We start from the raw sequence: 20311 nt of genomic DNA, 5'->3' as shown, positions 1-20311 counted from the left end.
CTTCCCTATGGAAGGGTAAACCAGCATTGTATGTTGTTGACCTTCATTTACACACAAAGCGGGTGAGCACCTGCTCAGCCTTCTTGGAGTCTGTGTCTTTAGTGAGGTATGTTCCTTCAAGAACATTCGCGACAATGGTAAGGCCTTTTCCAGCCTTTAGCTGAGTGGTTAAAGACAGCAGGCGAGGGTGTTTGACGCCTTGATCAGAGTCCAGATTCAGAAGCACCAATAACTGAGGCCTAAAAACAAAGCAAGGAACAGGGTCAAACACTGTCAATCCAAACTTTTGATTAGCATTTATTATTGTATTATTAAAACAAACACTTTCCTGTGAAGGATTCTAGTTCAAAAAGAGCAAACTGATAAAAGAAGCAACCTCACCACTGCACACCTCTGTGAATACTCCCTACTTTTTCAAGTAGAGTAGAAGAGGAGGTGAGCGATTTTAGCCTTATTGTTGTATAATATTAATCTTTATTATTTATCCTGAAAACACACAACACAACATAAATACGTCTGGATCAAGTCTCACACATACCGCCAGTTCTTAGTGTGTGGTGGAGCTTCTTCCAGCCGAATGAGAGCATAGCGTGCTGCGTTCAGGGAGAGCCCTCTAATCCCATCTCCCCACTCCTTCTCTGCCCTAAAGAGGCAGAAAACAGAGCCAAGGATGAGTTCACCAGGTAGGTTGGAAAGAGAGCAATAATAAAGAGGTGATGCTGCTCCAGTACATGTGGTCAGTGACAATGAATGTGTGGGGATGTATTATATTTTAAGGTCTCCAGTCCATTCACACAAACCATTTTCTAGAGCTTTCTCTGACTATATTAACTTTTTTCAACTGATGAACCTGTGAGCTTTGATTGAGGACATTATACATTTGCTTCATTTATATTAATACAATGAAAAATAAAATGTAGTTAAAAACAATGTTTACCAGTAGAGGTATTGAGACTTAGAATAATACCAATAAGTACTGGGTCATTGGAACTACCATAGTAGTCAAGTATTAGCAACTAGATATTTACATTACATTTTGAGTATAGTGAAGGAAATTAAATGCAAAACCTAAAACAATTTGTTGTTAACAATTAATATGGGAAGGGATAGGCTGAGGAGGTCTTCCAAGTATTGCTTTCACTGATAAACAACATCACGAGTCGAGGTCAACAGCGCACCATCCCCACCATACATAATGTTTACAGGGCCATGCTTCCACCTCCCAGGGTGCTGAGTGGTAGTCCACAACCTCCTCGAAGCCATCCAGGAAGATGTTCTCCATGGCCTCACCAAACTCCTCCCACGTCCAGGTTTTTGCCTCAGCAACTGCCGCGGCTTCACTCCACTTGGCTCGTTGGCACCTGTCTTTTCCCACAGGTGAAAAAGGCCTGATAGGACTCTGTCACGCCCTCCACCTCTAGCGCCTCTTAGGGGCGCTGTTTTCCCTGTTTGCTTTTCTTTTTGAATCTTCAGTGGTGCTGTGAGTGAGTGGCCTGATTGCTGATGAGTTCCAGCTGCAGGAGGCAATCAACAGTCCATATAAGCGGCACCCTAACCATCAGTCATTGCCAGACCGTAGCTTACTCAGAGCTCAACACAGAGAATCTCACCAGATTGCCTCTGCCTCCTGTGGTCTCCGTTTCTGGGACCTTCCTCTGCCTGTTCCTGCTCGTCTGCCTTTGTCTGTCTTGGACCCAACCCCCTCCCCAGATGCCTCCATTGTGGCTAACTATAGACTGATCACCAACTTTCCTCCAACTGAGTTAATTACGAACCTTCAACAGATTATTTGATACATTATAGTCAGGCTTTCGTTCTCATCACAGCACAGAAACTGCTCTTATCAAAGTGACAAATGACATAAGGTTGAACACTGAGTCAGGAAATGTTCCTGTTCTCATTCTATTGGATCTAAGTGCTGCATTTGACACTGTGGACCAGAACATTTTGTTGCAGGGATTGCAAACGTGAGTGGCTAAATGGAAAAGTACTGCAATGGTTTAAGTCCTACTTGGAGTAACAAAGTTATTCTGTAAGCATACGAAATATTGAATCTGAATAACAATATTCTGTGTGGTTCCTCAGGGCTCTGTTCTTTGAACCATTCTGTTCAGCATGTATTTGCTTTCTTTAGGATAAATTCTACAGAACTCTAAGTTTGATCATCAGAGCTAAGCAGATGACACACAACTATATCACTGAACCCAGTTTACTATGGTCCCAAAGACATGTTGTGTGACTACTTAGAAAAAGTAAACTGCTGGATGAGTGAAAACTTCCTTCAACTAAACCATGACATGATGGAGGTGATTGTCTTTGATCACAGGGAAAAGACGACTGCTGTCAGCGAGTATCTTGATTCTCGATCTCTAAAATTTAAAGACAAAGTCCAAAACCTTGGTGTTGTGATTGAGTCAGTTCTGACATTCAGCAGTCAGATTAAATTAATTACAAAAACAGCCTTCTACCACCTAAAGAACATCTCCAGAGTGAAGTGTTTCATGACTCAGAAAGATCAGGAGAAGCTGGTCCATGCTTTTATCTCCAGCAGACTGAATAATTGTAATGGTCTTCTGATAGCAATCCCTGAAAAGAGTATTAAGCAGCTACAGCTGGTTCAGAATGCTGCACCTCAGGTATTAACCAGAAGAAAGAGGTAAGAGCACATTACTCCAATTTTAAAGTCTTTACAGGGGCTCCCAGTCAGCCTCAGAATAGATTTTAAAGTTTTGCTGCTGGTGTATAAATCTGTGAATCGGTTTGTTCCAGAATATATCAGTGAGATGTTAGTCAGGTATGAACCCATCAGGTCTCTCAGATTGATGAACATCACGTAAAGCACATTGAATTGCCTTGTGTATGAAATGCGCTTTAAATATAAATTTGCCTTGCCTTGGTCTCCCGCATTGAGAAGAACCAGATGAGGCACTGTTGCCTTATTAGGATGCCTCCTGGACAGCTCCCTGGTGAGATGTTTACGGCACGTCCCTCTGGTAGGCAATCCAGGGGAAGGCCAAGGACACACTGAAGAGACTATGGCCCCTATTGTGAGTGTGCATCAAAGGTGTATCTGTTTTGGGTGCACACTGTGGAACTGATTAGCGCACTATGGAACTGGTTAGGGAGGGTAGCTGCGTGTGTTGCAGATGACTTAAATACTTTTTTCAGACAAAACTATAAGTATTAGGTAAGGATGTCTTCTTACCTTGCTAACAGTTTTGGCTGATACTACAGCCTTCATCAGAGTTGTCAAAGACAGTCTTCCTGGTGTGACGCATCTAAAAACAGCTGATTGCATACGGCCAGATTTGACTGGGAATGCCCACATTTCAGGGCTGCTCCACACAGAGCGTGGATCTAGGATCAAGGGGTGCAGTAGCACTTGAGGGGAGGGGGAGAATACTACGCAGCCACAATCCCCACAACTGCATGGCTTTTCCAACTTACATGCATTGGAGAATAGGGCCCTTAGTGAGTAAGCAACCGCCAAAAACAGAACCGTGCTGTGAGTGTGTGTGTCTTTTATATTCAAAACTGATCTGCTAGACACAAAGGCCATCTTACCCTCGGTATTCAATGTACTTGTAGATGCAGCTAGCGATAGCCATGGCAACAATGGCATAATACCAGGATGAAATGAACATCAGAGCTAGACACAAGCTCATTCCCAGGAATGACAGAGCCCTGAAAAAAAATATAGAAACAGATGAGAGCACAATTATTAGGATTTGTATTGTATCGATCGATGCGTTTGAAACAATAGCAGTTTTGAGTTGCTAAGAGGATTTAAGTAAAATCCTTAAAAGCCCCAGCAAACAATAGCACATCCCTGTCCTCCACTAATCCACAATTATCATTAATTCAGCACATGCTCATAGGAGTGAAACAGTCTTCATTAGTCATGATTGTGCCCACATAAGGTGAGTGTCTGGCAGGCTAGCATTTCTTTTTACCTTCCATGTTATCAAAAAGACATGCAACTCTCCAATGTGTTTGTTTTTTTTCCCCCTACCAGTGGTAGAACTTGAACCGTGGCCTCCAGTTGGGGGTTCTTAGCAGAGTCTGAACAGCACAGGCTAGATTGACAAACAGGTAGCACATGAGAAAAAACCTGCAGGAAATTAAAAAACAACAACAAAATTATTCCACAAATCAAACATTATCTCTATCCTTTCCTTTGTGGCCTGTAGGGAATGGCTTCAGGAGGTTGAATGTTTCATTTGGTAATCAGCTTTGTTAAAAAGAGGGTATGTGAAGATCTTCAAAAGCAGATACTGACATTGAGAGAATGGGTGCCACTGAGTCCAGGGAGGCAATGAGGATGCCGATCTCACAAATCCCTGCTGTCATCAGCAGGGCCCATGTTGGTTCTCCATTAGCTTTCCCATGACCAAAGACCTGCACTTGCACAAAATCAGTGGAGTGCTTAGGCATTACAGGAAGTGGCCATACCATCTGTGTTTAAATACATTTTACCTGTAAGAAAGGCACAATTCCATCTCGTGCGATAGCCTGCAGCAGACGAGGAGCGCCAGTCAAACTCTGCAAACCTGCCCCGCAGCAGGAGAAGAAGGAGCCAATCACAATCACCCAGGGTGAGGGCCATGACAGAGTGCCGATCACAAGGTTCCCTTTTACAGAGTCTCCGAATCTGACAATAAAGCATAGATACAGCAATGATGAAATCTCAAAGAATAGATGGAAGTAAGATTGTTAATTGAAGGACTTGGAGCTTCTTTTCATATATTAGGCAACAATTTTCTGTAATTTGTCAAAAGAACATAGAGATTTCAATCGTCTTAATGCACATAATTAGATTAAAGGGAAAAGTGCCCCGTCTTCAAAATATCTGAAAAGATGACGGGACTATGTGAAAAAAAAGAGGCAGAGTTATGCAGTTGACAGTAGGGCTGGGCAATATGGACCAAAACTCAAATCTTGATATTTATGTTTGAAATGGCGATACACGATATAAATCTGAAAGAAAACTCTCAGTTAAATTTGCTAATGAAAAATGCCACACAGGCAAATTCATTAACAAACAGCTGCATAATATGTGCCACTTTAGTATTTTTCTCCTCTAAGGGACAGCACGGTTGAGTGAGTTCTGTAGTGTGGCATGTTTAGAGGAAAGTCAGGGTTAGGACGCACTCAGCAATCCATCTAACGGTGCTTTTAATGCTGTTTTCAGATGTAGCAAAAGCAGTGACTGCTAAAACAAGTATATTAATAGAAAATAAGCTATAAAACAAAACAAATATTGATATAGGGGATATTGTAATTTTCTATATCGCCAGTGGAAAACTCAATATATCTTCAATATGGATATATTGCCCAGGCCTAGACAGATATTACCACGATTGACCACCAGAAATGTTGTCCCAATAGTGCAGCTCGGAAAGTCTCCGGTAAGCCTAACTGTGGCTAGTGCTAAAACTATTATGGCGCGTTGACACCAAATGCGTCGAAAGTGTCAGGTTTACATAGACAATATATGGTGGACATGCTTCAAGGAGCGTCGAGAGATCCCGCTGCACGTCCCAAACTTTATTCACCCACACTTCTCTATAGCCCTCTAACATCCCAGTGCACACACTAAGTCACACCAAAATACATCCGACCTGAAACAGACTTCTCAACACAATGTTACCCATTACTTTACAGTCACTGGATGAATTATGAACATGACTGATCGTCACAATATCATCCATTGTATGAACACCACCGGCAACAGAGAAGCCCCTCCCCTTAAACGCGCTCTCTTCCCAACTTGTTTGGATGCGCGTCCAGAGCATCTTTGACACTGGTGACAAGCTTACTGATTCAATGAGCACAAGCGTCCAACTAGGGACGTGACGCACAATTTTGGCGCCCGAAACGTGTTTGGTATGAACGCAGCATTAGTAGCTTTCATATTCCTAATAATAGGGCCCCTATTATAATCCATATTACTTCTTGTGAGATATCACTGATGGCTATTTCATTTTTAAGCAGGAACGTTTTTCTCAGTTTAACTCAATCAAAGCTAGGACTGGTGTCCCAGTTTGTTGATCAGGGAATACTGTAATACTTACTTGTCTCGGAGGAGAACTCCATCAATGCAGGCGCCAAAGAGAACAACACATGTTACGTCTGAGAAAGCAGTTTAGGAGAACAAATTCACCTGCAACTCTGAGAGGCGTATCTACTAAAGGTCTGCGCTTGTAAAAATGTTTTGCTGGGCATCTATAAACCCACAATGTCTACAATCCATTTAGAGTGTTTGCATCTGATGAATATGCAATGTGGCTGGATCAGCTGTGGTGCGCTAAATATTGGGTAAAGGGAACACAAATACCTTAATGCAGCATGTGCAATTTAATTTGTCAAATCTGTTTGCAGTGCCTGCTTTTGTGTATGAATTTACCACATTCAAAAGACACAGCTTTATGCACAGTAAGGGCTGCAGTGAACGTTGGAAGAAGACGACGCAAAGGCAAGAAGAACAGTCCAGCAGCCACAAGGGTGAATCTAGTTTTGTCGGATAAAGTTGTTTTTCTCTCTCTTCTTTCAGGTAGTTTTAGGCATGCTTATCATGAATCACTGGGGTAACAGTTGATACCCTTTGGGCAATTTGATCTATTAACCCCTTCATCTCCAACACTCCCAAATCATCAGACCATGGGGATTTCCTATGATTCAATTATATTAATTCCCATTAAACACTTCAAATTTGTGAAACTGTATATTCATTTATACAATGTTTAATACTGGATGGCATATCACAATAGAAGATAATTTACAGTACCCTTTTCTGGCCATTACTACAAAACAAATTGTCATAAGACTGTCGCAAGACTTTGAAAACCCAAAGTAAAAAAGGAAAGAATAATGCAAAATGCAAACAGTAATATGAAGTTTCTACCTATTTGTCAAAGCCCAGAAATCAAGCAATTGTTTATATTATGTATTCACTAGGCCTACAATGTCTCAACCAAAGACCTTGGAAGTGAGCAGGTGAACATGGCATACTCATTACACTGGAGATTGTAAACAGAGGAATTGCATTAAAACTTCAGTATGTAGAATAAACTTGTACACAAACAACCATGCTCCCCCCTCCCTGTTTCATCCCTTACCGTTATCCTGGTGAACGCTCCAACTGTGGAGCCCTTAGTGACTTTTTTCTCAATAGAGACTCGTGACAAAAGAATGAACTTTATCTTCTATTATTAGAGTTTGTAATGTTTTAAAAACAGGAAAGCTCGTATCACTCAGTTACTGTCCTCCAAAGCAGCGGCGGCTGCTGCTCTGAGCTCCTCCCCCACCACACAGCTCACACAGGCACAGGCTTGATTAGATGACATTCAGGTCACAAACCTTGGATTCACCAAATGTGATGGCAGAACATGTTAATTGTGAGTGCTTGTCTAATCCTATTAAAACACACTTAAAACTGGCCTTAAACTTGATCAAACTTTGAACATACACCATTCTAGTGATGCTTTAGTACTTTTACTTACATTAGGTGCTCTTTCCTAAGTAAAAGAACTTTGAATAAAGGCATGATAAACACGTGTTTAAAACAATAGTGACTACACAGTGCCATCTGAAGTGTTTTTCAGTAACCAGGCCCTAAACTAATTTCCAAGACATGAGGGGCAAAAGTGACAGCCATCATTCTTTCATGACCAACGCTCACACCACATGACAAAAATTTGAGGGGGAAGGGTTGATTCGCAATATTATACTGCAATTATTGCAGAATATAAGCATATTTCACATTTGTTCAGCATACTTAGTTGAAAAAAAGCAGAAGAATCTGAAGTATTTCAGAATTTGGCTGTATCCGAGAAAAAAGAGGTAATATCATGAGTTCCCTAACAGATATCAACTGTCACCCCAATGATTCATTATAAGCATGCCCTAGACTACAAGATAAAAGTGAGAATACAATGTTATCCGACATTTAAGCACACAAGACATTTTGTGGCCTTTATCTGAGATCTTAGTAAATCAGCCTGTTAGAGTATATTTACACCAGCCCCCTTTAGCTCTTCATAACTGTGCCAAGGTTTGTAGACCCTTGTCTGCTTGTTTTTCCTTGCCTGAATGCACAAGCAAGACTCTGGCACAGATTAAAGAAACAGAACTTGGTCCACTTGCCGAGTCTTGGCGAGTTTGCAACTGGAGTTAGAAATATTATCCTCTCTCTGCCCATACAGACCAATGCTTTGACAATCCTGGTCTGAAAGCATCATGAAAGCTGGTTTTAGATGCATGCACTGAGGGAAAAATGTGTGAGTAGCTGGTTAATCCTCACTGATTTAGCCATGGGTCAAGACACAGCATTATGTTCTCTAGTGCTTGACTTTTGGTGTGTGGATTAATAATGATAAAATTAATGCATTGGGTTTATATAGCACTTTTCATAGACACTCAAAGTGCTTTACATTGCACTATTATATCACTCCACACACAGCAGACTGAAGGAAGCAAGGCTGGCATAGTGTGCCATCAGCCCCTCCACAATGACAGATACCACTAGTGGCACGAGGAAATCTCAGTGGCCTACCATTCAAATATTAACCAGGCCTGGCCTTGCTTAGATTAAGGATACAGATGAAGGAAGTAGTAGCAATCGCCAAGATGGTCCCAACTGGAATGGATTTCTGAGCATCTCTCAAGTCCCCTGATCGGTTTGAGCCAGCCATGATACCTGAGAAGTGAGGTGACAGCAAGATTTTTAACTTCCATGACTGTGCTGCCATGGTACCGAATAGGGGTGGGACAATATACAAAGTTCACGTTACAATACAATATACAATACAGGGCTCACAATAACAAAACAATATTTTTTTGGAAAAGAAAAATCTGTGATAGACTGGCATCCTATCCAAGGGGCTTTACACTGCCTTGTCCCCTATATCTACTGGGATAGGCTCCAGCATCCCCTGCTATCATATGTAGGAAAAAGCAGGTATAGATGACAAGATGAAAATAACCACGTCCTTATTTGACTTTAACTCTGGGCATGCTAACACTGGGTATGACTTTTTGAACTCAGTAAAAAAAATTGAAAAGAATAAAAAATAACATAAATGAGATCATTTTTTTCCTTTTTAAAGTACAAAAAGTGCCACTCTACAAATATAATGCAAATCCAGAGACAATTCAGGCTAGTCTAATATTAAAAATGATGTCATTATCATGACATTTAAAAAAAAAAAAATGTATATATATATATATATATATATATATATATATATATATATATTACAGCCTCACCAGTGACGGAGGGGAAGTAGATGCCTACGAGCAAGGTGAAGAAGGTGGTGATGTCATTGGCTACATAGGGAAGATAAATGTCCTGGGCGGGATCGCTTCCCCCGACGGATTCCAACTTCTGGTTTTCCACCAACATGCCTAGCGGTCCATACTGGGACCACATGTTCTCTTCAGGAAAGAACAACACAAAGCAAGAAAATGTATATAAACAATGCAGCTGCATTTTAAGAATGCATATATCATATATGATATACTCTGGAGGAGGAGAGAAGAAACTCACCAGAAATCACTCCACTGGTTAGCCCGGGGATGCCTTGTACCAATGTTACATTGTTATTCAGAAAGTACTCATTACAAGTGGCGTTGGTCTCAGTTCCATCACAGAAAAGCTTCCAAAGCCGAGTGGTGACAGTCAGGTTGTCGACAATGTCGGTTTTGAGGCACTTATCAAAATTGTTGTTTTGCAGAGTGCGATTTCCCAACATGCAAACCCTGTGAGGATGAGGAGAAACACATTTTACCCATGATCCTCTCCCTGCGCACTGAAAGGTATTCTTCATAATCTACGGTGACCTCTGGAGGTCCTCACAAACTGGACTCACGGGAAGTCTGGAGGCTCAAAAATAGTTTTGAAAACTCCTGCGTATATGGCGAGGATAGAGAGAATAACACAAGCCAGGAACACCAATGCCAGCTTGTTGACATATCGGACACCAACAAAGACAACCACCGCCATCAGTGCCAGACAGCAGGTCCCATAAACACGCATGTTGTTGAGCAAGGCATTGACTTCATCCTCCTTTCTCTCAGCAACAAAGATGGCTGCTTTAGGCACTATGTAGGTCTGCATGAATAGAGAGAAAACACATTTGTCAACCTGGACAGGTTCCTTGTGAGTAGTACTAGTGCTTTTCACAAGGTATCAAATTGATTTGCCCAATAGAGAAGTACTATAGAATTGCTATAAATGAAGACTTGGCATGATAAAGAGGGGCGCCACTGTTTAAATTCCATATTTGTAGTTGTTTTTTTTTTCCTCTCTATTTTCTGTGCTAATCAATGCATAATTTAAGTTGGTCAAAGTTTACTTCAATATATTAGTGTATTTTTTGCTCAGTCGAATAGACATTTATACATTTTTTTTTTCAATCCTTTGATTACTTTGAATCCTCATTTTGATTATCATAGATGATAATTACCTCATTTTCTGGCTCATCGACATGTTTTATTATTGATCTGAAAGTCATGATTTGACTATAAAAACCAAAAAATGAATTATTAGGTGAACAAATGGAACAGTTTATTCATCAACGAGTTTGAGCCAAACATGGTAACACTGTAACATGGCAGGAGCCAGATTGATGTGTAGCCCCTCCCTCTAACTCGAGTTCTCCACATCATCCTGGGTCTGTGTCTGGCGATACCTTTCGGAACCAGGGAGGGACATGAACAGAATGCTTGAAACTGATTGGGCGAAGTGCCTGTCTACCATAATTTGTTTTAGCCAATCACAAGGTAACAAATGATGGTGTCGTCATCGGCATGAGCCGCAGAGACGCTGCTACAACAACAACAAGGCTCCGCTAGTGAAAACTTTCTTTTGGGATATTAATGCTGCGGGTCATTATGTCGTTGAGTGACTTTTGACGTTTTTGCAACACGAGTATGCGAGTTAAGGACACGTTAACCATCCTCCTGAGTTGACATCTTTTTATTTTGATTCAGAGCTATGATAATAGCAGTAGCCTAGCTAGTTCCTCTCCCTGCAACTGCGCATGCGCCAGTTTTGCTTCGGCGCTTCTGCCTTCGTCACACCGGCATATCCCGCCCTAAACCAACCAACAACGCCTCGTGATTGGTGTTAACCGTTTCGGTTCGGTCTCGAAAGGCAAAGGCGGGAACAGCACAAGATGGATTCTGGTGTTTGTGAACACCAGGAGAATCCATCTTGCGGGCAAGGCTAGAAACACTGCACCAGACAGTAATAAAACCCATGAAGAATGGGCTGCATTGAAGAGGTCCTCATTCATGTCCCAAATTCAAGGCAGCATAATTAAAATCAAACTAAAACAGAAATAGTTATTTAGCTTTCCTCAAAAAATAATAGTATGTGGGAGGGAAGCAGGTGACATCTAAAGCTGAAGTTAGGTAGAGAATTTGTAGGTGATGAAAAAAGTACTGTTCTCACCAAATATGAAAAAAAGCAAAAGCGTTGGTCAAGATAAACAATTTTCAATCCACACACTGGTTGCCGTGATTGTAAAAATTGTGAAAAACTGACATCACAGGCCAGCTATGACATAAAACCAGTTTTGTGGTGTTTATATAGCCGTTGGTGCACAGACATCCTGACCTGTTGCCAGTGCCTTCTCCGTGTGTATCGCCCCTTTCCTAACCTATGCAATGTTTAAATCTCTGCCTCCTCTTCTGATTAAGACAGGATTTCAATAATACTTCACATACTTATTGCATCATATCCTTATTACTATGACTCTCTGTTAACCTAAGTTTTACTTACCAGTAGAATCTCTATGGTCCCCAGAATGTACATGGAGCCAGCAAAGGTTGTTCCCAGGTAAAAACAAAGGCCCACAGCACCGCCAAACTCTGGACCCAAAGACCTGGATATCATGTAGTATGATCCTCCAGCTGCAGAGACAGAAACACACAGGACTCAATGTAGTATCAAACTGTGAAGGTGATCAGTAAAGTTCTGTGCTTGTTTTGGGTTGAGCCAATATTGGTTAATATTATATTATATTTAAATTTCAATGATTGAAGAAAATAAATACATGACTTCCCTACCTGGTACAACTCCGTTGGTAGCGATCGCACTCATGGATATGGCCGTTAGCATTGTCTGAGAAGAGAGATGCGTAATAATCACAAATGTATTATGTTCCATAATGTATCAGAAAAGCTTCAACATGTTCTCCATATTTCCTTTTAAAAGGGGATCCCTGGGGAGTTGATCCAATATTTAGTCCATTAGAACTCTTATCTGGGGCTTATTCTGGAAATCTTCAGGATTGGTAATGGATCTAGGATTTCTGTTGAAAGGAGGATATTCCCATCAGCCTGTTACCTAACAGAGCTTCAGCATAAGTGTAAGGACAGGGAGGGAAAGAGAGGGACAAGCTAAGAGCTTCAAGAAAAAAAAGTGAAAGAGAGGCTAAAGTGGAGAGCGTTGTGAACTGAGGAGTTTAGAGGTGAAAGGACAAGGACAGGACTAAGATAGACCATGTGCACTTTGCTGGACACACGTTGAAGAAAAGCCTATTAGTTGACAGCTTTACCTGCAGCTTCTACAGAACCTCTTAGCAGGTTGGACTCACCAAGTGAACAGGCAGGCTGGTCAAAGCCCCACAAATCACAACAAAAACCTTTCATTCACCAGGAACTGAGACACACTTGTATATCGCGTGTAGAATCAGTTTTAAGGTTAATGACAAAAGTGCCTTACTGAGTTGAGTGCTTGGGTAGTGGACATGAGAATAGGTGGACAGACATTCGCAAACTGTAAGAGTAATATTCAAATGTCCCTTAAAGTTAAGAGTTTCAGGATTTTTCACACACGTAGCATGTGGAAAAAAAAAAAAAAATAGCTGATTGGGCAAAGCACCTGTCCACTATGATTTGTTTTAGCCAATCACACGGCAGAGACGCTGCTATTGCTACAACAACAACAAGGCTCCGCTGGTGAAAACATACGTCTCCATCGTCCAACAATGCACAAAGCACCTCTCGCTATTGTTGCTTCAAAAAGGAAATGCTGGATTCTTCTAAAACTGAGTTCATAGCAGCTTCCACACGTTCATCCTCCTGCGTCGACATCTTTCTGTTTTGATTCGGAGCTATGCTATTAGCGGTAGCCCCGGCTAGTTCCTCTCCCCTCAACTGCGCATGCAAAAGTTTTGCTTTGAAGCTTCTGCCTTCGTCACACCCGGATATCCCGCCCTAAACCACAACACTGCCTAATGATTGGTTCGCTTACGAAGGGTAAGGGCTGCAGCAGCACAAGATGGGTTCTGGTGTTTATGAACACCAGGAGAAACCATCTTGCAGGCAAGGTTATGGACAATACACTGAGTTTACAATATTTTACAATACACTGTACTGGTTTTACGAGACCAAAACCATTTTTGAAAGGTAAAAACAGACCAAAAAATGATCAGTGTTCTTTCTTTGTATTATTATTATTAGTGGTATTATTAATATAATGATGATTATTATTATTATTAGTATAAGTAGTAGTAGTAGTGGTAGTATATCAAAATTAATTTAACTTTCAACTCTGTATAAGCTTTTCAAATTTCAAACTAATCATGAAAAATAAAATACACAATAAAATAGACTTTTTGTCATCATCTCATCATCCGCAGTAATTTACGGACCCCAAAAACAAGTAAAGTAACAACAACAAAAACAAAATCACCTGCTTCCCCAAATGAGTCAAGGCTGCAAAATCAGATGCTAGTAAAGATTAAAAACTAAAAGCTTTGCTGAGGCACAATTATCTAAATCAGCCATGAGCTGAATGTGTTACTGATGTGAAAGCAGTGCAACATCATGCGTGGAAATGAACATTAATCTGTTTCTGCTAAGCTCACATCTTATGTAACAGCAGCTAAGCGGAGGCGGTGGATGGCTGTAGATGCACTTTGTCTCGACTGCTGACTGAAATAACCTTACTGCTTTCAGCAGCTGTGCCTCTGTCTACCTTTTGACTCTGCAGTCCCAAGAACTGAATACGTTTTTTTTTAAATTTTATTTAACCACAAAAGTTATTGAGAACAAGTTATCATTTGCAATCATGATCCGGAAGCAGTTAGGGTTAAGGGTCTGGATTAAAAACTGGTGACCCTCCTTTTACGAGCCCATTTCCTTAACCATTTCCACTGCCTCTGTATTGATTAATGCCTGCATTTCCTGGCATTTTTGACTAAGGAAAGACTTCTACCAAACCAACTTCCATCCTACTTTGTGCAGGTGGAAAATTTGGAACTGGTATGTATGAAAGCAGAAGCAGGGCCGGCCTTCCCGCCAGGCAACCCAGGCGGTCGCCTAGGGCGCCATCTGCTGGAAGGGCGCCAAATTGCACCACCCCAGTTTATTTTTTATTTTCTTTATTACAGTAAATATTGACACAAAACACAGCAGAAAAGGAAACAAATGTATATTTTCTAGTATAAAAAAATAATTTAAATAAAACAAAGTCAAGGGCCACTCTTGTCTAGGACACTGAATGACCTAAAGCCGGCCCTGAGAAAAAGGTATAGGCAAGAAATGTATTTTTTTGATAGCTCACTATGTTGATGCATAAAATTATTACAGGATTCTATAGTTTTAAATAAGTAGAATCAGAAAAACAGAAGTAAGCTGTGCTCCTGTGAGCCATTTTCTATATTCTTGTATATTCCTCTTTAGAGGCACAGGAAACTGAGTAAACCTCTGATTCACCCAGCGTACATGCTATTTTGGAATGTACATGGACATTTGAACACACTAAAAGCATAAATCATTGGAAACGTTGAGTGGATGGAGAATTGTGAACCCTGATGAGTCCCTTTTAAGTCAGGGTGACAGTGACTATTTAAGAGCTCTGTAGCTGTGACAAATAAAGAATATGGTGTGACTATTGCAAAGCATGTTGCTTTTTAGTCATAGAGTGAAATTCCATGCATGAACATGTAAAAGCATCTCGTAAAGATTGGAAAACTGAGACGTTGCTTGAAGGTTCTTACATTGTTTGCTCCACCTAAATTGAAGTAATGCTTTGTTCTACATGTGAAAAAAATGTGTTTATGTAATTTTACTTTTCAAGTTCTAGGCAAAACACCAGAAATTTGGGTTTTACTGCAGCTCAACTTAGACACTAGCAAGCCAATATTTAATGCAGACATTCAGCATTTGCTTTTTGGCATTGCAAGCGCACGCACACACGTACACACACCAAACATCTGAGCTGTGCTTTATTATTTACTGGTTTATCATTGATGTCAGTAGTACACACTTTCGAGGTATCGCTGGGAAAATGAAGTCCTTCGAGCTTCTGAACCCACATGTAAGGATGTCCCAGCTCATCCACAACGTTTGCAATATTCATTTCATTCACAGAGAACAAACAAGATAAGGAGATATTTTATGAATAGTCAGAGTAATTTTTCATGTTGGTTTTATTTTGTTATTAATAGCTTTTAGGTTATTAGCCACATTAGATGCCTGTTTAAAAATACCAAAGTATTAGCTTTGATTAGAGTCAATATTTAGCTAGTTAGCCTAAGCCAATTGGTCGCTGTCTTGGAATATTCAGGAAAGGGTCAATTGGGGATGGTTGTCAAATATGTCACAGAGGTAATGGCTGGTTCCATTTCATCCTTACTGACCGCCAAAGGCGATAATCAAAGCACTGGATGTTCCAACTCGCACATGTGCAGGTCGAGTAATTATATCAACAAAGTCACCTGTGACCCCTGGAAGACCCAGAGAGTCTATATCTACCGCTGTTCCCTTCTATCTTCTCGCGATTACGATAGCAGGTCGGTTGTTTGCTATTTACAGTTTTTCGCTTGTAGCTTCATAACCATAAGGTTGGCGCCTCAAGTGTTCTCATCTGCTAGAAGCTGCGACTCGCTGTTTTCCCTTTACGTGGGCAGGGACACCACAGTCTGCAGCAGGTGAGTGCACCGCTTCGACTTAGTGACCAGTTAACCAGGGGCTGCCTGAGGTGAGTACTGTACACTTTATTGTCATTGGCAGTGATTCACCTTGTGATTGTGTGCTGGCTTAAACTCAGTAGCTCTGCAGCTACACCGCTGTCTCTTGACTGTGATTAAACATCTAAGGTTAATCTGCTGTGTTGCTACGCTGCTCTGTTAGCACCATTGTGGTTACCCTGACAGGTGGATTTGCTGGTGTGAGGCCAACACTGGTCTAACGGCACGTTGCTGCTGAGCGGCGCTGGGACACACTGATTTGAAGTGGCTGTCTCTTCTTGCCTTTCTTCTTGCTGTGGCCACGACAATGCTCTGTCAGTGAGCCAGGCATGTCTACGCTAGAAGGCTGATGGCTCTGGGGTGAGTCTCAGGCCAAATCCTTTAATTTTTGCCCTAGCGGTTGCCCCCTCATCATGTGAACCAGCCTATCAAGTTGGCTGCCTTCAGTCCTCCGGGCTCCTCTGGGGGGAATGACGAGCCATCAACACTGTTGTGACTCGTGCGGGCGCTTAAGGCTTACATGGAGGCGACAGCTAGCCTACAAATGACAGACAACCTTTTTGTCTGCCATGGAGGCTGTAGAAGGCGGACCGCACTTTCTACTAGAGGCATGGCTGCATCATGGGCCGCCTTGAGGGGCGTTCCCCTGCAGGACATCTGTGCTCATCATGCACCTTTGGAAGTTTCTACAGGGTGAACGTTGCTGGTGTCCAGCCTATGGCAATGGCCGTGCTGTCCACAGCTTCAGACCTTGAGTAGGTTAAGATTCTTTCATGACCTTTCTGGTATAAGTCATCCAGTGCTTTAAGCACCGCCTCTGGCGGTCAGTAAGATGAAATAGAACGGGAGTTGCATATGTTTTTTAATTCGGAATTAATTATTCCAAATTTAAGTGTTCTGCTTCGTGTTTACATGGAAATAATAATTCCGAATTGAGGTTTACATGGAAAACAGGTTTATTCCGTTTTATTCAATTCCACTTTAGGTCTGGGGGCTTGGAAGAGTTCTGATTGGACAGGGAGAGAACGAGACGAATCATGTCTATCTGGAAAGAACACATAAACTTTTTCTTTTCGGCTATAACATATAAGACCACATATCAAGAACTGCTTTCACTTTTATTTTAATTGTAGTTTTCAAGCAGCAGCTTGACAATAACACACGGTTTCACTTTCGCCAGCTGAGCAGGATAAGGGAGATAGAGCAGTGGAGAACACCGTACTTTGGTCATTCTAAGACAGCTGCTCTACCTCTACTATGCAGGACGTTGAGTGAGAAATTAACTTTATAATGATCCGTGCGTCATTAGTGAAGGTCTGGTGCTCCATGCCTCAATGAAGCCTGTTCCGTTTGCCAATGTCCGTGCGTACGTAAGTAAGTAAGTAATATTTATTTATATAGCACCTTTTACAGACAGGAGTCACAAAGTGCTTCACAATACATACAGTGCATACAATACAATACAAAATACAGTTCCGGATCACGTACTTTGGCAAATCGGTAATGGAGAAAATTAATAAAGATGTTTGTTTTCCGTTTTTCGTTTTCTGTACCGAAGTAAAAGAGCTTGGATTTGAAAAACAAGGCGTTTTTTGTTTTTTCATTTTGGTTTTGTAAACAAATATCAAATAATGAGTGTTTTTTTTGTTTTTCATGTTTTCGTTACATAATGAAAAACGAATGAACGAATGAACGAATGATACACGGATTTTTAAGGCTTTGTTGCATCTTTTATTTATTTATTATCAGACTGGCTTTGTGCTTCAAAACTGGAAAAGGATCAAAACACTAGGAGAAGTCATATTGTTCATTGTAATTATGTACTCACACAAGAGCAGCATAAGCCAACAATGGCCAGGGACTCCAAAATGCCAGCAGTCCCAACAATCCAGGTAAGGCGCAGAAAGAGAATGACCCCCAAAATATTCTGGAGGCATGGAAGGTAGACACCCATGAAGGTCCCCATCTGAGGGCTCTGTATGTTGGGAGGATGTTGAGGAGAAAACATCAGCTATACAAGGGTTAACACACTCAAATCTCTTAAGTGGAGGTTGGTTATCAGGAAGATCGTTTGTGACTGGACTTCATGTATAAACTCTGGTGTTTCAGTGCACGAGTAGGTCCTCCTGATGCTGAACCTTTAACCAGGCTTTACTCTCATTTTATAAAAATGTGTTTGTCTTAATGGTCCTGTTGCAGATCACTCTGTCACTGATATTCACTGCATTGAACAGCACATTGAGCTTTCACCTTGACAGTTTTCTTCTTCTGCCCCTCATCATCATCAGCCTCCTCGTGCTCTTGGGCGCCTTGAGTCAAGTTGGTGTAGTTTGCCAGTTTATCAAGGAGTGATGACACCATAGGGTTACTGTCCATTTCCTCCTTCAATGAGAAAATATGCTTCATCATACCGAGAAGAAACAGCATCATTCTCTCCATCTTTTGTCAACTTTTGCAACTCATTAAGCTTAGAGTGAGTGCTGTTTTGGACAAAACTGAGGAATAAACTCTCCGACGGCAGTAAAGTTCACAGACTAACATGTTTAGTGTTGGTGCAAGCAAAGACTACATCTGTATCTTAGCCACGGTGTTGATTTTTGCCACAAGCTTAAACACATAATTTACATACTCTCCTGTTGAGTTGTGAACATACAGTAAAACAGTACTTGCTGTTGCAGCCAAACATCCTGTGGTGCATATTGTGCTGGGCACATTGTGCCTGCTACTGATAATAACAGCTTGAGGGCAGTTACCTCAAAAAGTGCCATATTGGTGCCATCATAGGTGTTTCCTTTGTCGTTGTCGGTGTTGTTGATAAAGGGGCTGTTTTCTTTTGGAATGCCATCACCTGCAGACACATAATGTCAACATTATTCCAGAGCTGTTACATTTTTTGAAGCTGGATCAAAAAAAAAATGCTGTGAACAAATTCATATCAAGTGGAAATCGTCAAGATCACTCAAGAATGGCCACAGTTCTGAACAAGTAAAGACACATTCAAGCAGTTTCAACATTTTTAAGAGAAAGTTTAAATTGAAAAAAACTGAAAAATAGCATACCTAAATCTATTTTGAGCAATTAATACATGTAGCTTTATAGTTATTAATTGAAAAATGTCTCAATCTGTGCTCATAGATTGCCGCATATTTGCTAAGATTTTGTCAATCCTCTTAATGCTGCAGTATGTATAATAGTGAGACTTGTATAGAAACAGCCACGCTACCCCCTCCTCTCCCTGTTTTGAAATCATCCTTTATCAGTATCCCCTCGAACGTGCACAACTGAGGAGCCCTTAGTGAGTTTTTTTATATGTATATATATATATATATATATGTAGGGACTTTATGTTGTGTTATTGGAGAGTTTTCTGCTGTTTTAGAGACCCTGACATGAATGCACATATCACTCTGTAATTACTGCCCTGCAGAACGGCTTCTCCCCCGCCACACAGCTCACACAGATGGCTACAGCAATACCAGCTGCCAATCAAACCCACTCCATTCCACATCCAGACTGCAAATGAATTGTGTCTCTTCTCTCCACCTTAGACATGCTTCTCTTAGGTTTGCACACGATTTATCCCATCTGTTCTCGCTCTCCCTGTGAAACCAGTAAGAGGGGCGGACCATGCACAGTCATGAAGGTCCGACTCAAACCGGACCTCTGCGGAGTACGTTCAGCCGGAGTATGTTTGTGACTTTAGACTTTAGCTGCAAAATTACACTGTCTTATCAGAACATTTTGAATTACAATATGCTCAACGGCAAAAAAAATGAAAATGACACACTGCAGCTTAAGGGTGAGAATAGCATTATGCAGGAGAGTCCAGTTTTTTTAAAGGCCTGTCTGCCCTTTGCGTCTACCCACATGCTAGACGCTCATCTGTTCTCATTTTTAGGTAATCCCATGTTTCTATTCCATGGTCCTAAATAAGTCGGGTTACCTGCCTGAACAAAATGTGTTGGTTTAAGAGTAGAATTTAATTTGTTGAATATATTTTTCAGCGCTCAATTTTTTTACTCTCACAAAAATTGAACTTGCTTGCTCCTGGTTCAGTTTGATCAATCATAACATTGGAAGCATCACTGTGCACACAATCTGCACTTCTTTTTGTGTTTGACCCACATATTAGTTGAATTAAAGGAAATATATGAGGTTTGAGAATAATAATGATGCTTTAGTAGGCACCGGCAGACCCCCCGCGACCAAGCGGGTCAGAAAATGGATGGATGGATGATGGCTTAAGAATAATGAATCAGTGAATGAATCCGACTGAGTACCAGTCTCTTTTGTGTATCAGGGCAGCTGTTGTAACCTGTGACTTCTGG

At 41.1% G+C, this 20311-nt stretch overlaps 1 protein-coding gene across 9 annotated transcripts in view; it reads right to left on the bottom strand.

Moving 5' to 3' along the window:
- The window catches only part of LOC114454074 (solute carrier family 12 member 7-like), a 70652-nt gene that overhangs the window by 11093 nt on the left and 39248 nt on the right, over nt 1-20311 (bottom strand). For all 9 annotated transcript variants that reach the window (XM_028434198.1, XM_028434200.1, XM_028434206.1 and 6 more), the window contains 16 exons: nt 18737-18831; nt 18234-18365; nt 17812-17958; nt 12073-12127; nt 11786-11916; nt 9870-10111; nt 9548-9759; nt 9268-9435; nt 8600-8698; nt 6075-6132; nt 4477-4651; nt 4280-4398; nt 4013-4111; nt 3565-3684; nt 539-643; nt 71-239 (listed from right to left, as the gene is read on the bottom strand). In XM_028434198.1, coding sequence (XP_028289999.1) covers nt 71-239; nt 539-643; nt 3565-3684; nt 4013-4111; nt 4280-4398; nt 4477-4651; nt 6075-6132; nt 8600-8698; nt 9268-9435; nt 9548-9759; nt 9870-10111; nt 11786-11916; nt 12073-12127; nt 17812-17958; nt 18234-18365; nt 18737-18831 — 2126 coding nt within the window. The remainder of the gene's footprint in view (nt 1-70; nt 240-538; nt 644-3564; nt 3685-4012; nt 4112-4279; nt 4399-4476; nt 4652-6074; nt 6133-8599; nt 8699-9267; nt 9436-9547; nt 9760-9869; nt 10112-11785; nt 11917-12072; nt 12128-17811; nt 17959-18233; nt 18366-18736; nt 18832-20311) is intronic.

The sequence above is a fragment of the Gouania willdenowi genome, chromosome 20 (assembly GCF_900634775.1).
Source record: "Gouania willdenowi chromosome 20, fGouWil2.1, whole genome shotgun sequence".
NCBI lineage: Eukaryota > Metazoa > Chordata > Actinopteri > Blenniiformes > Gobiesocidae > Gouania > Gouania willdenowi.
Note: the sequence above shows the minus strand (reverse complement) of the source record. Positions and strands in the feature narration are given on the sequence as shown.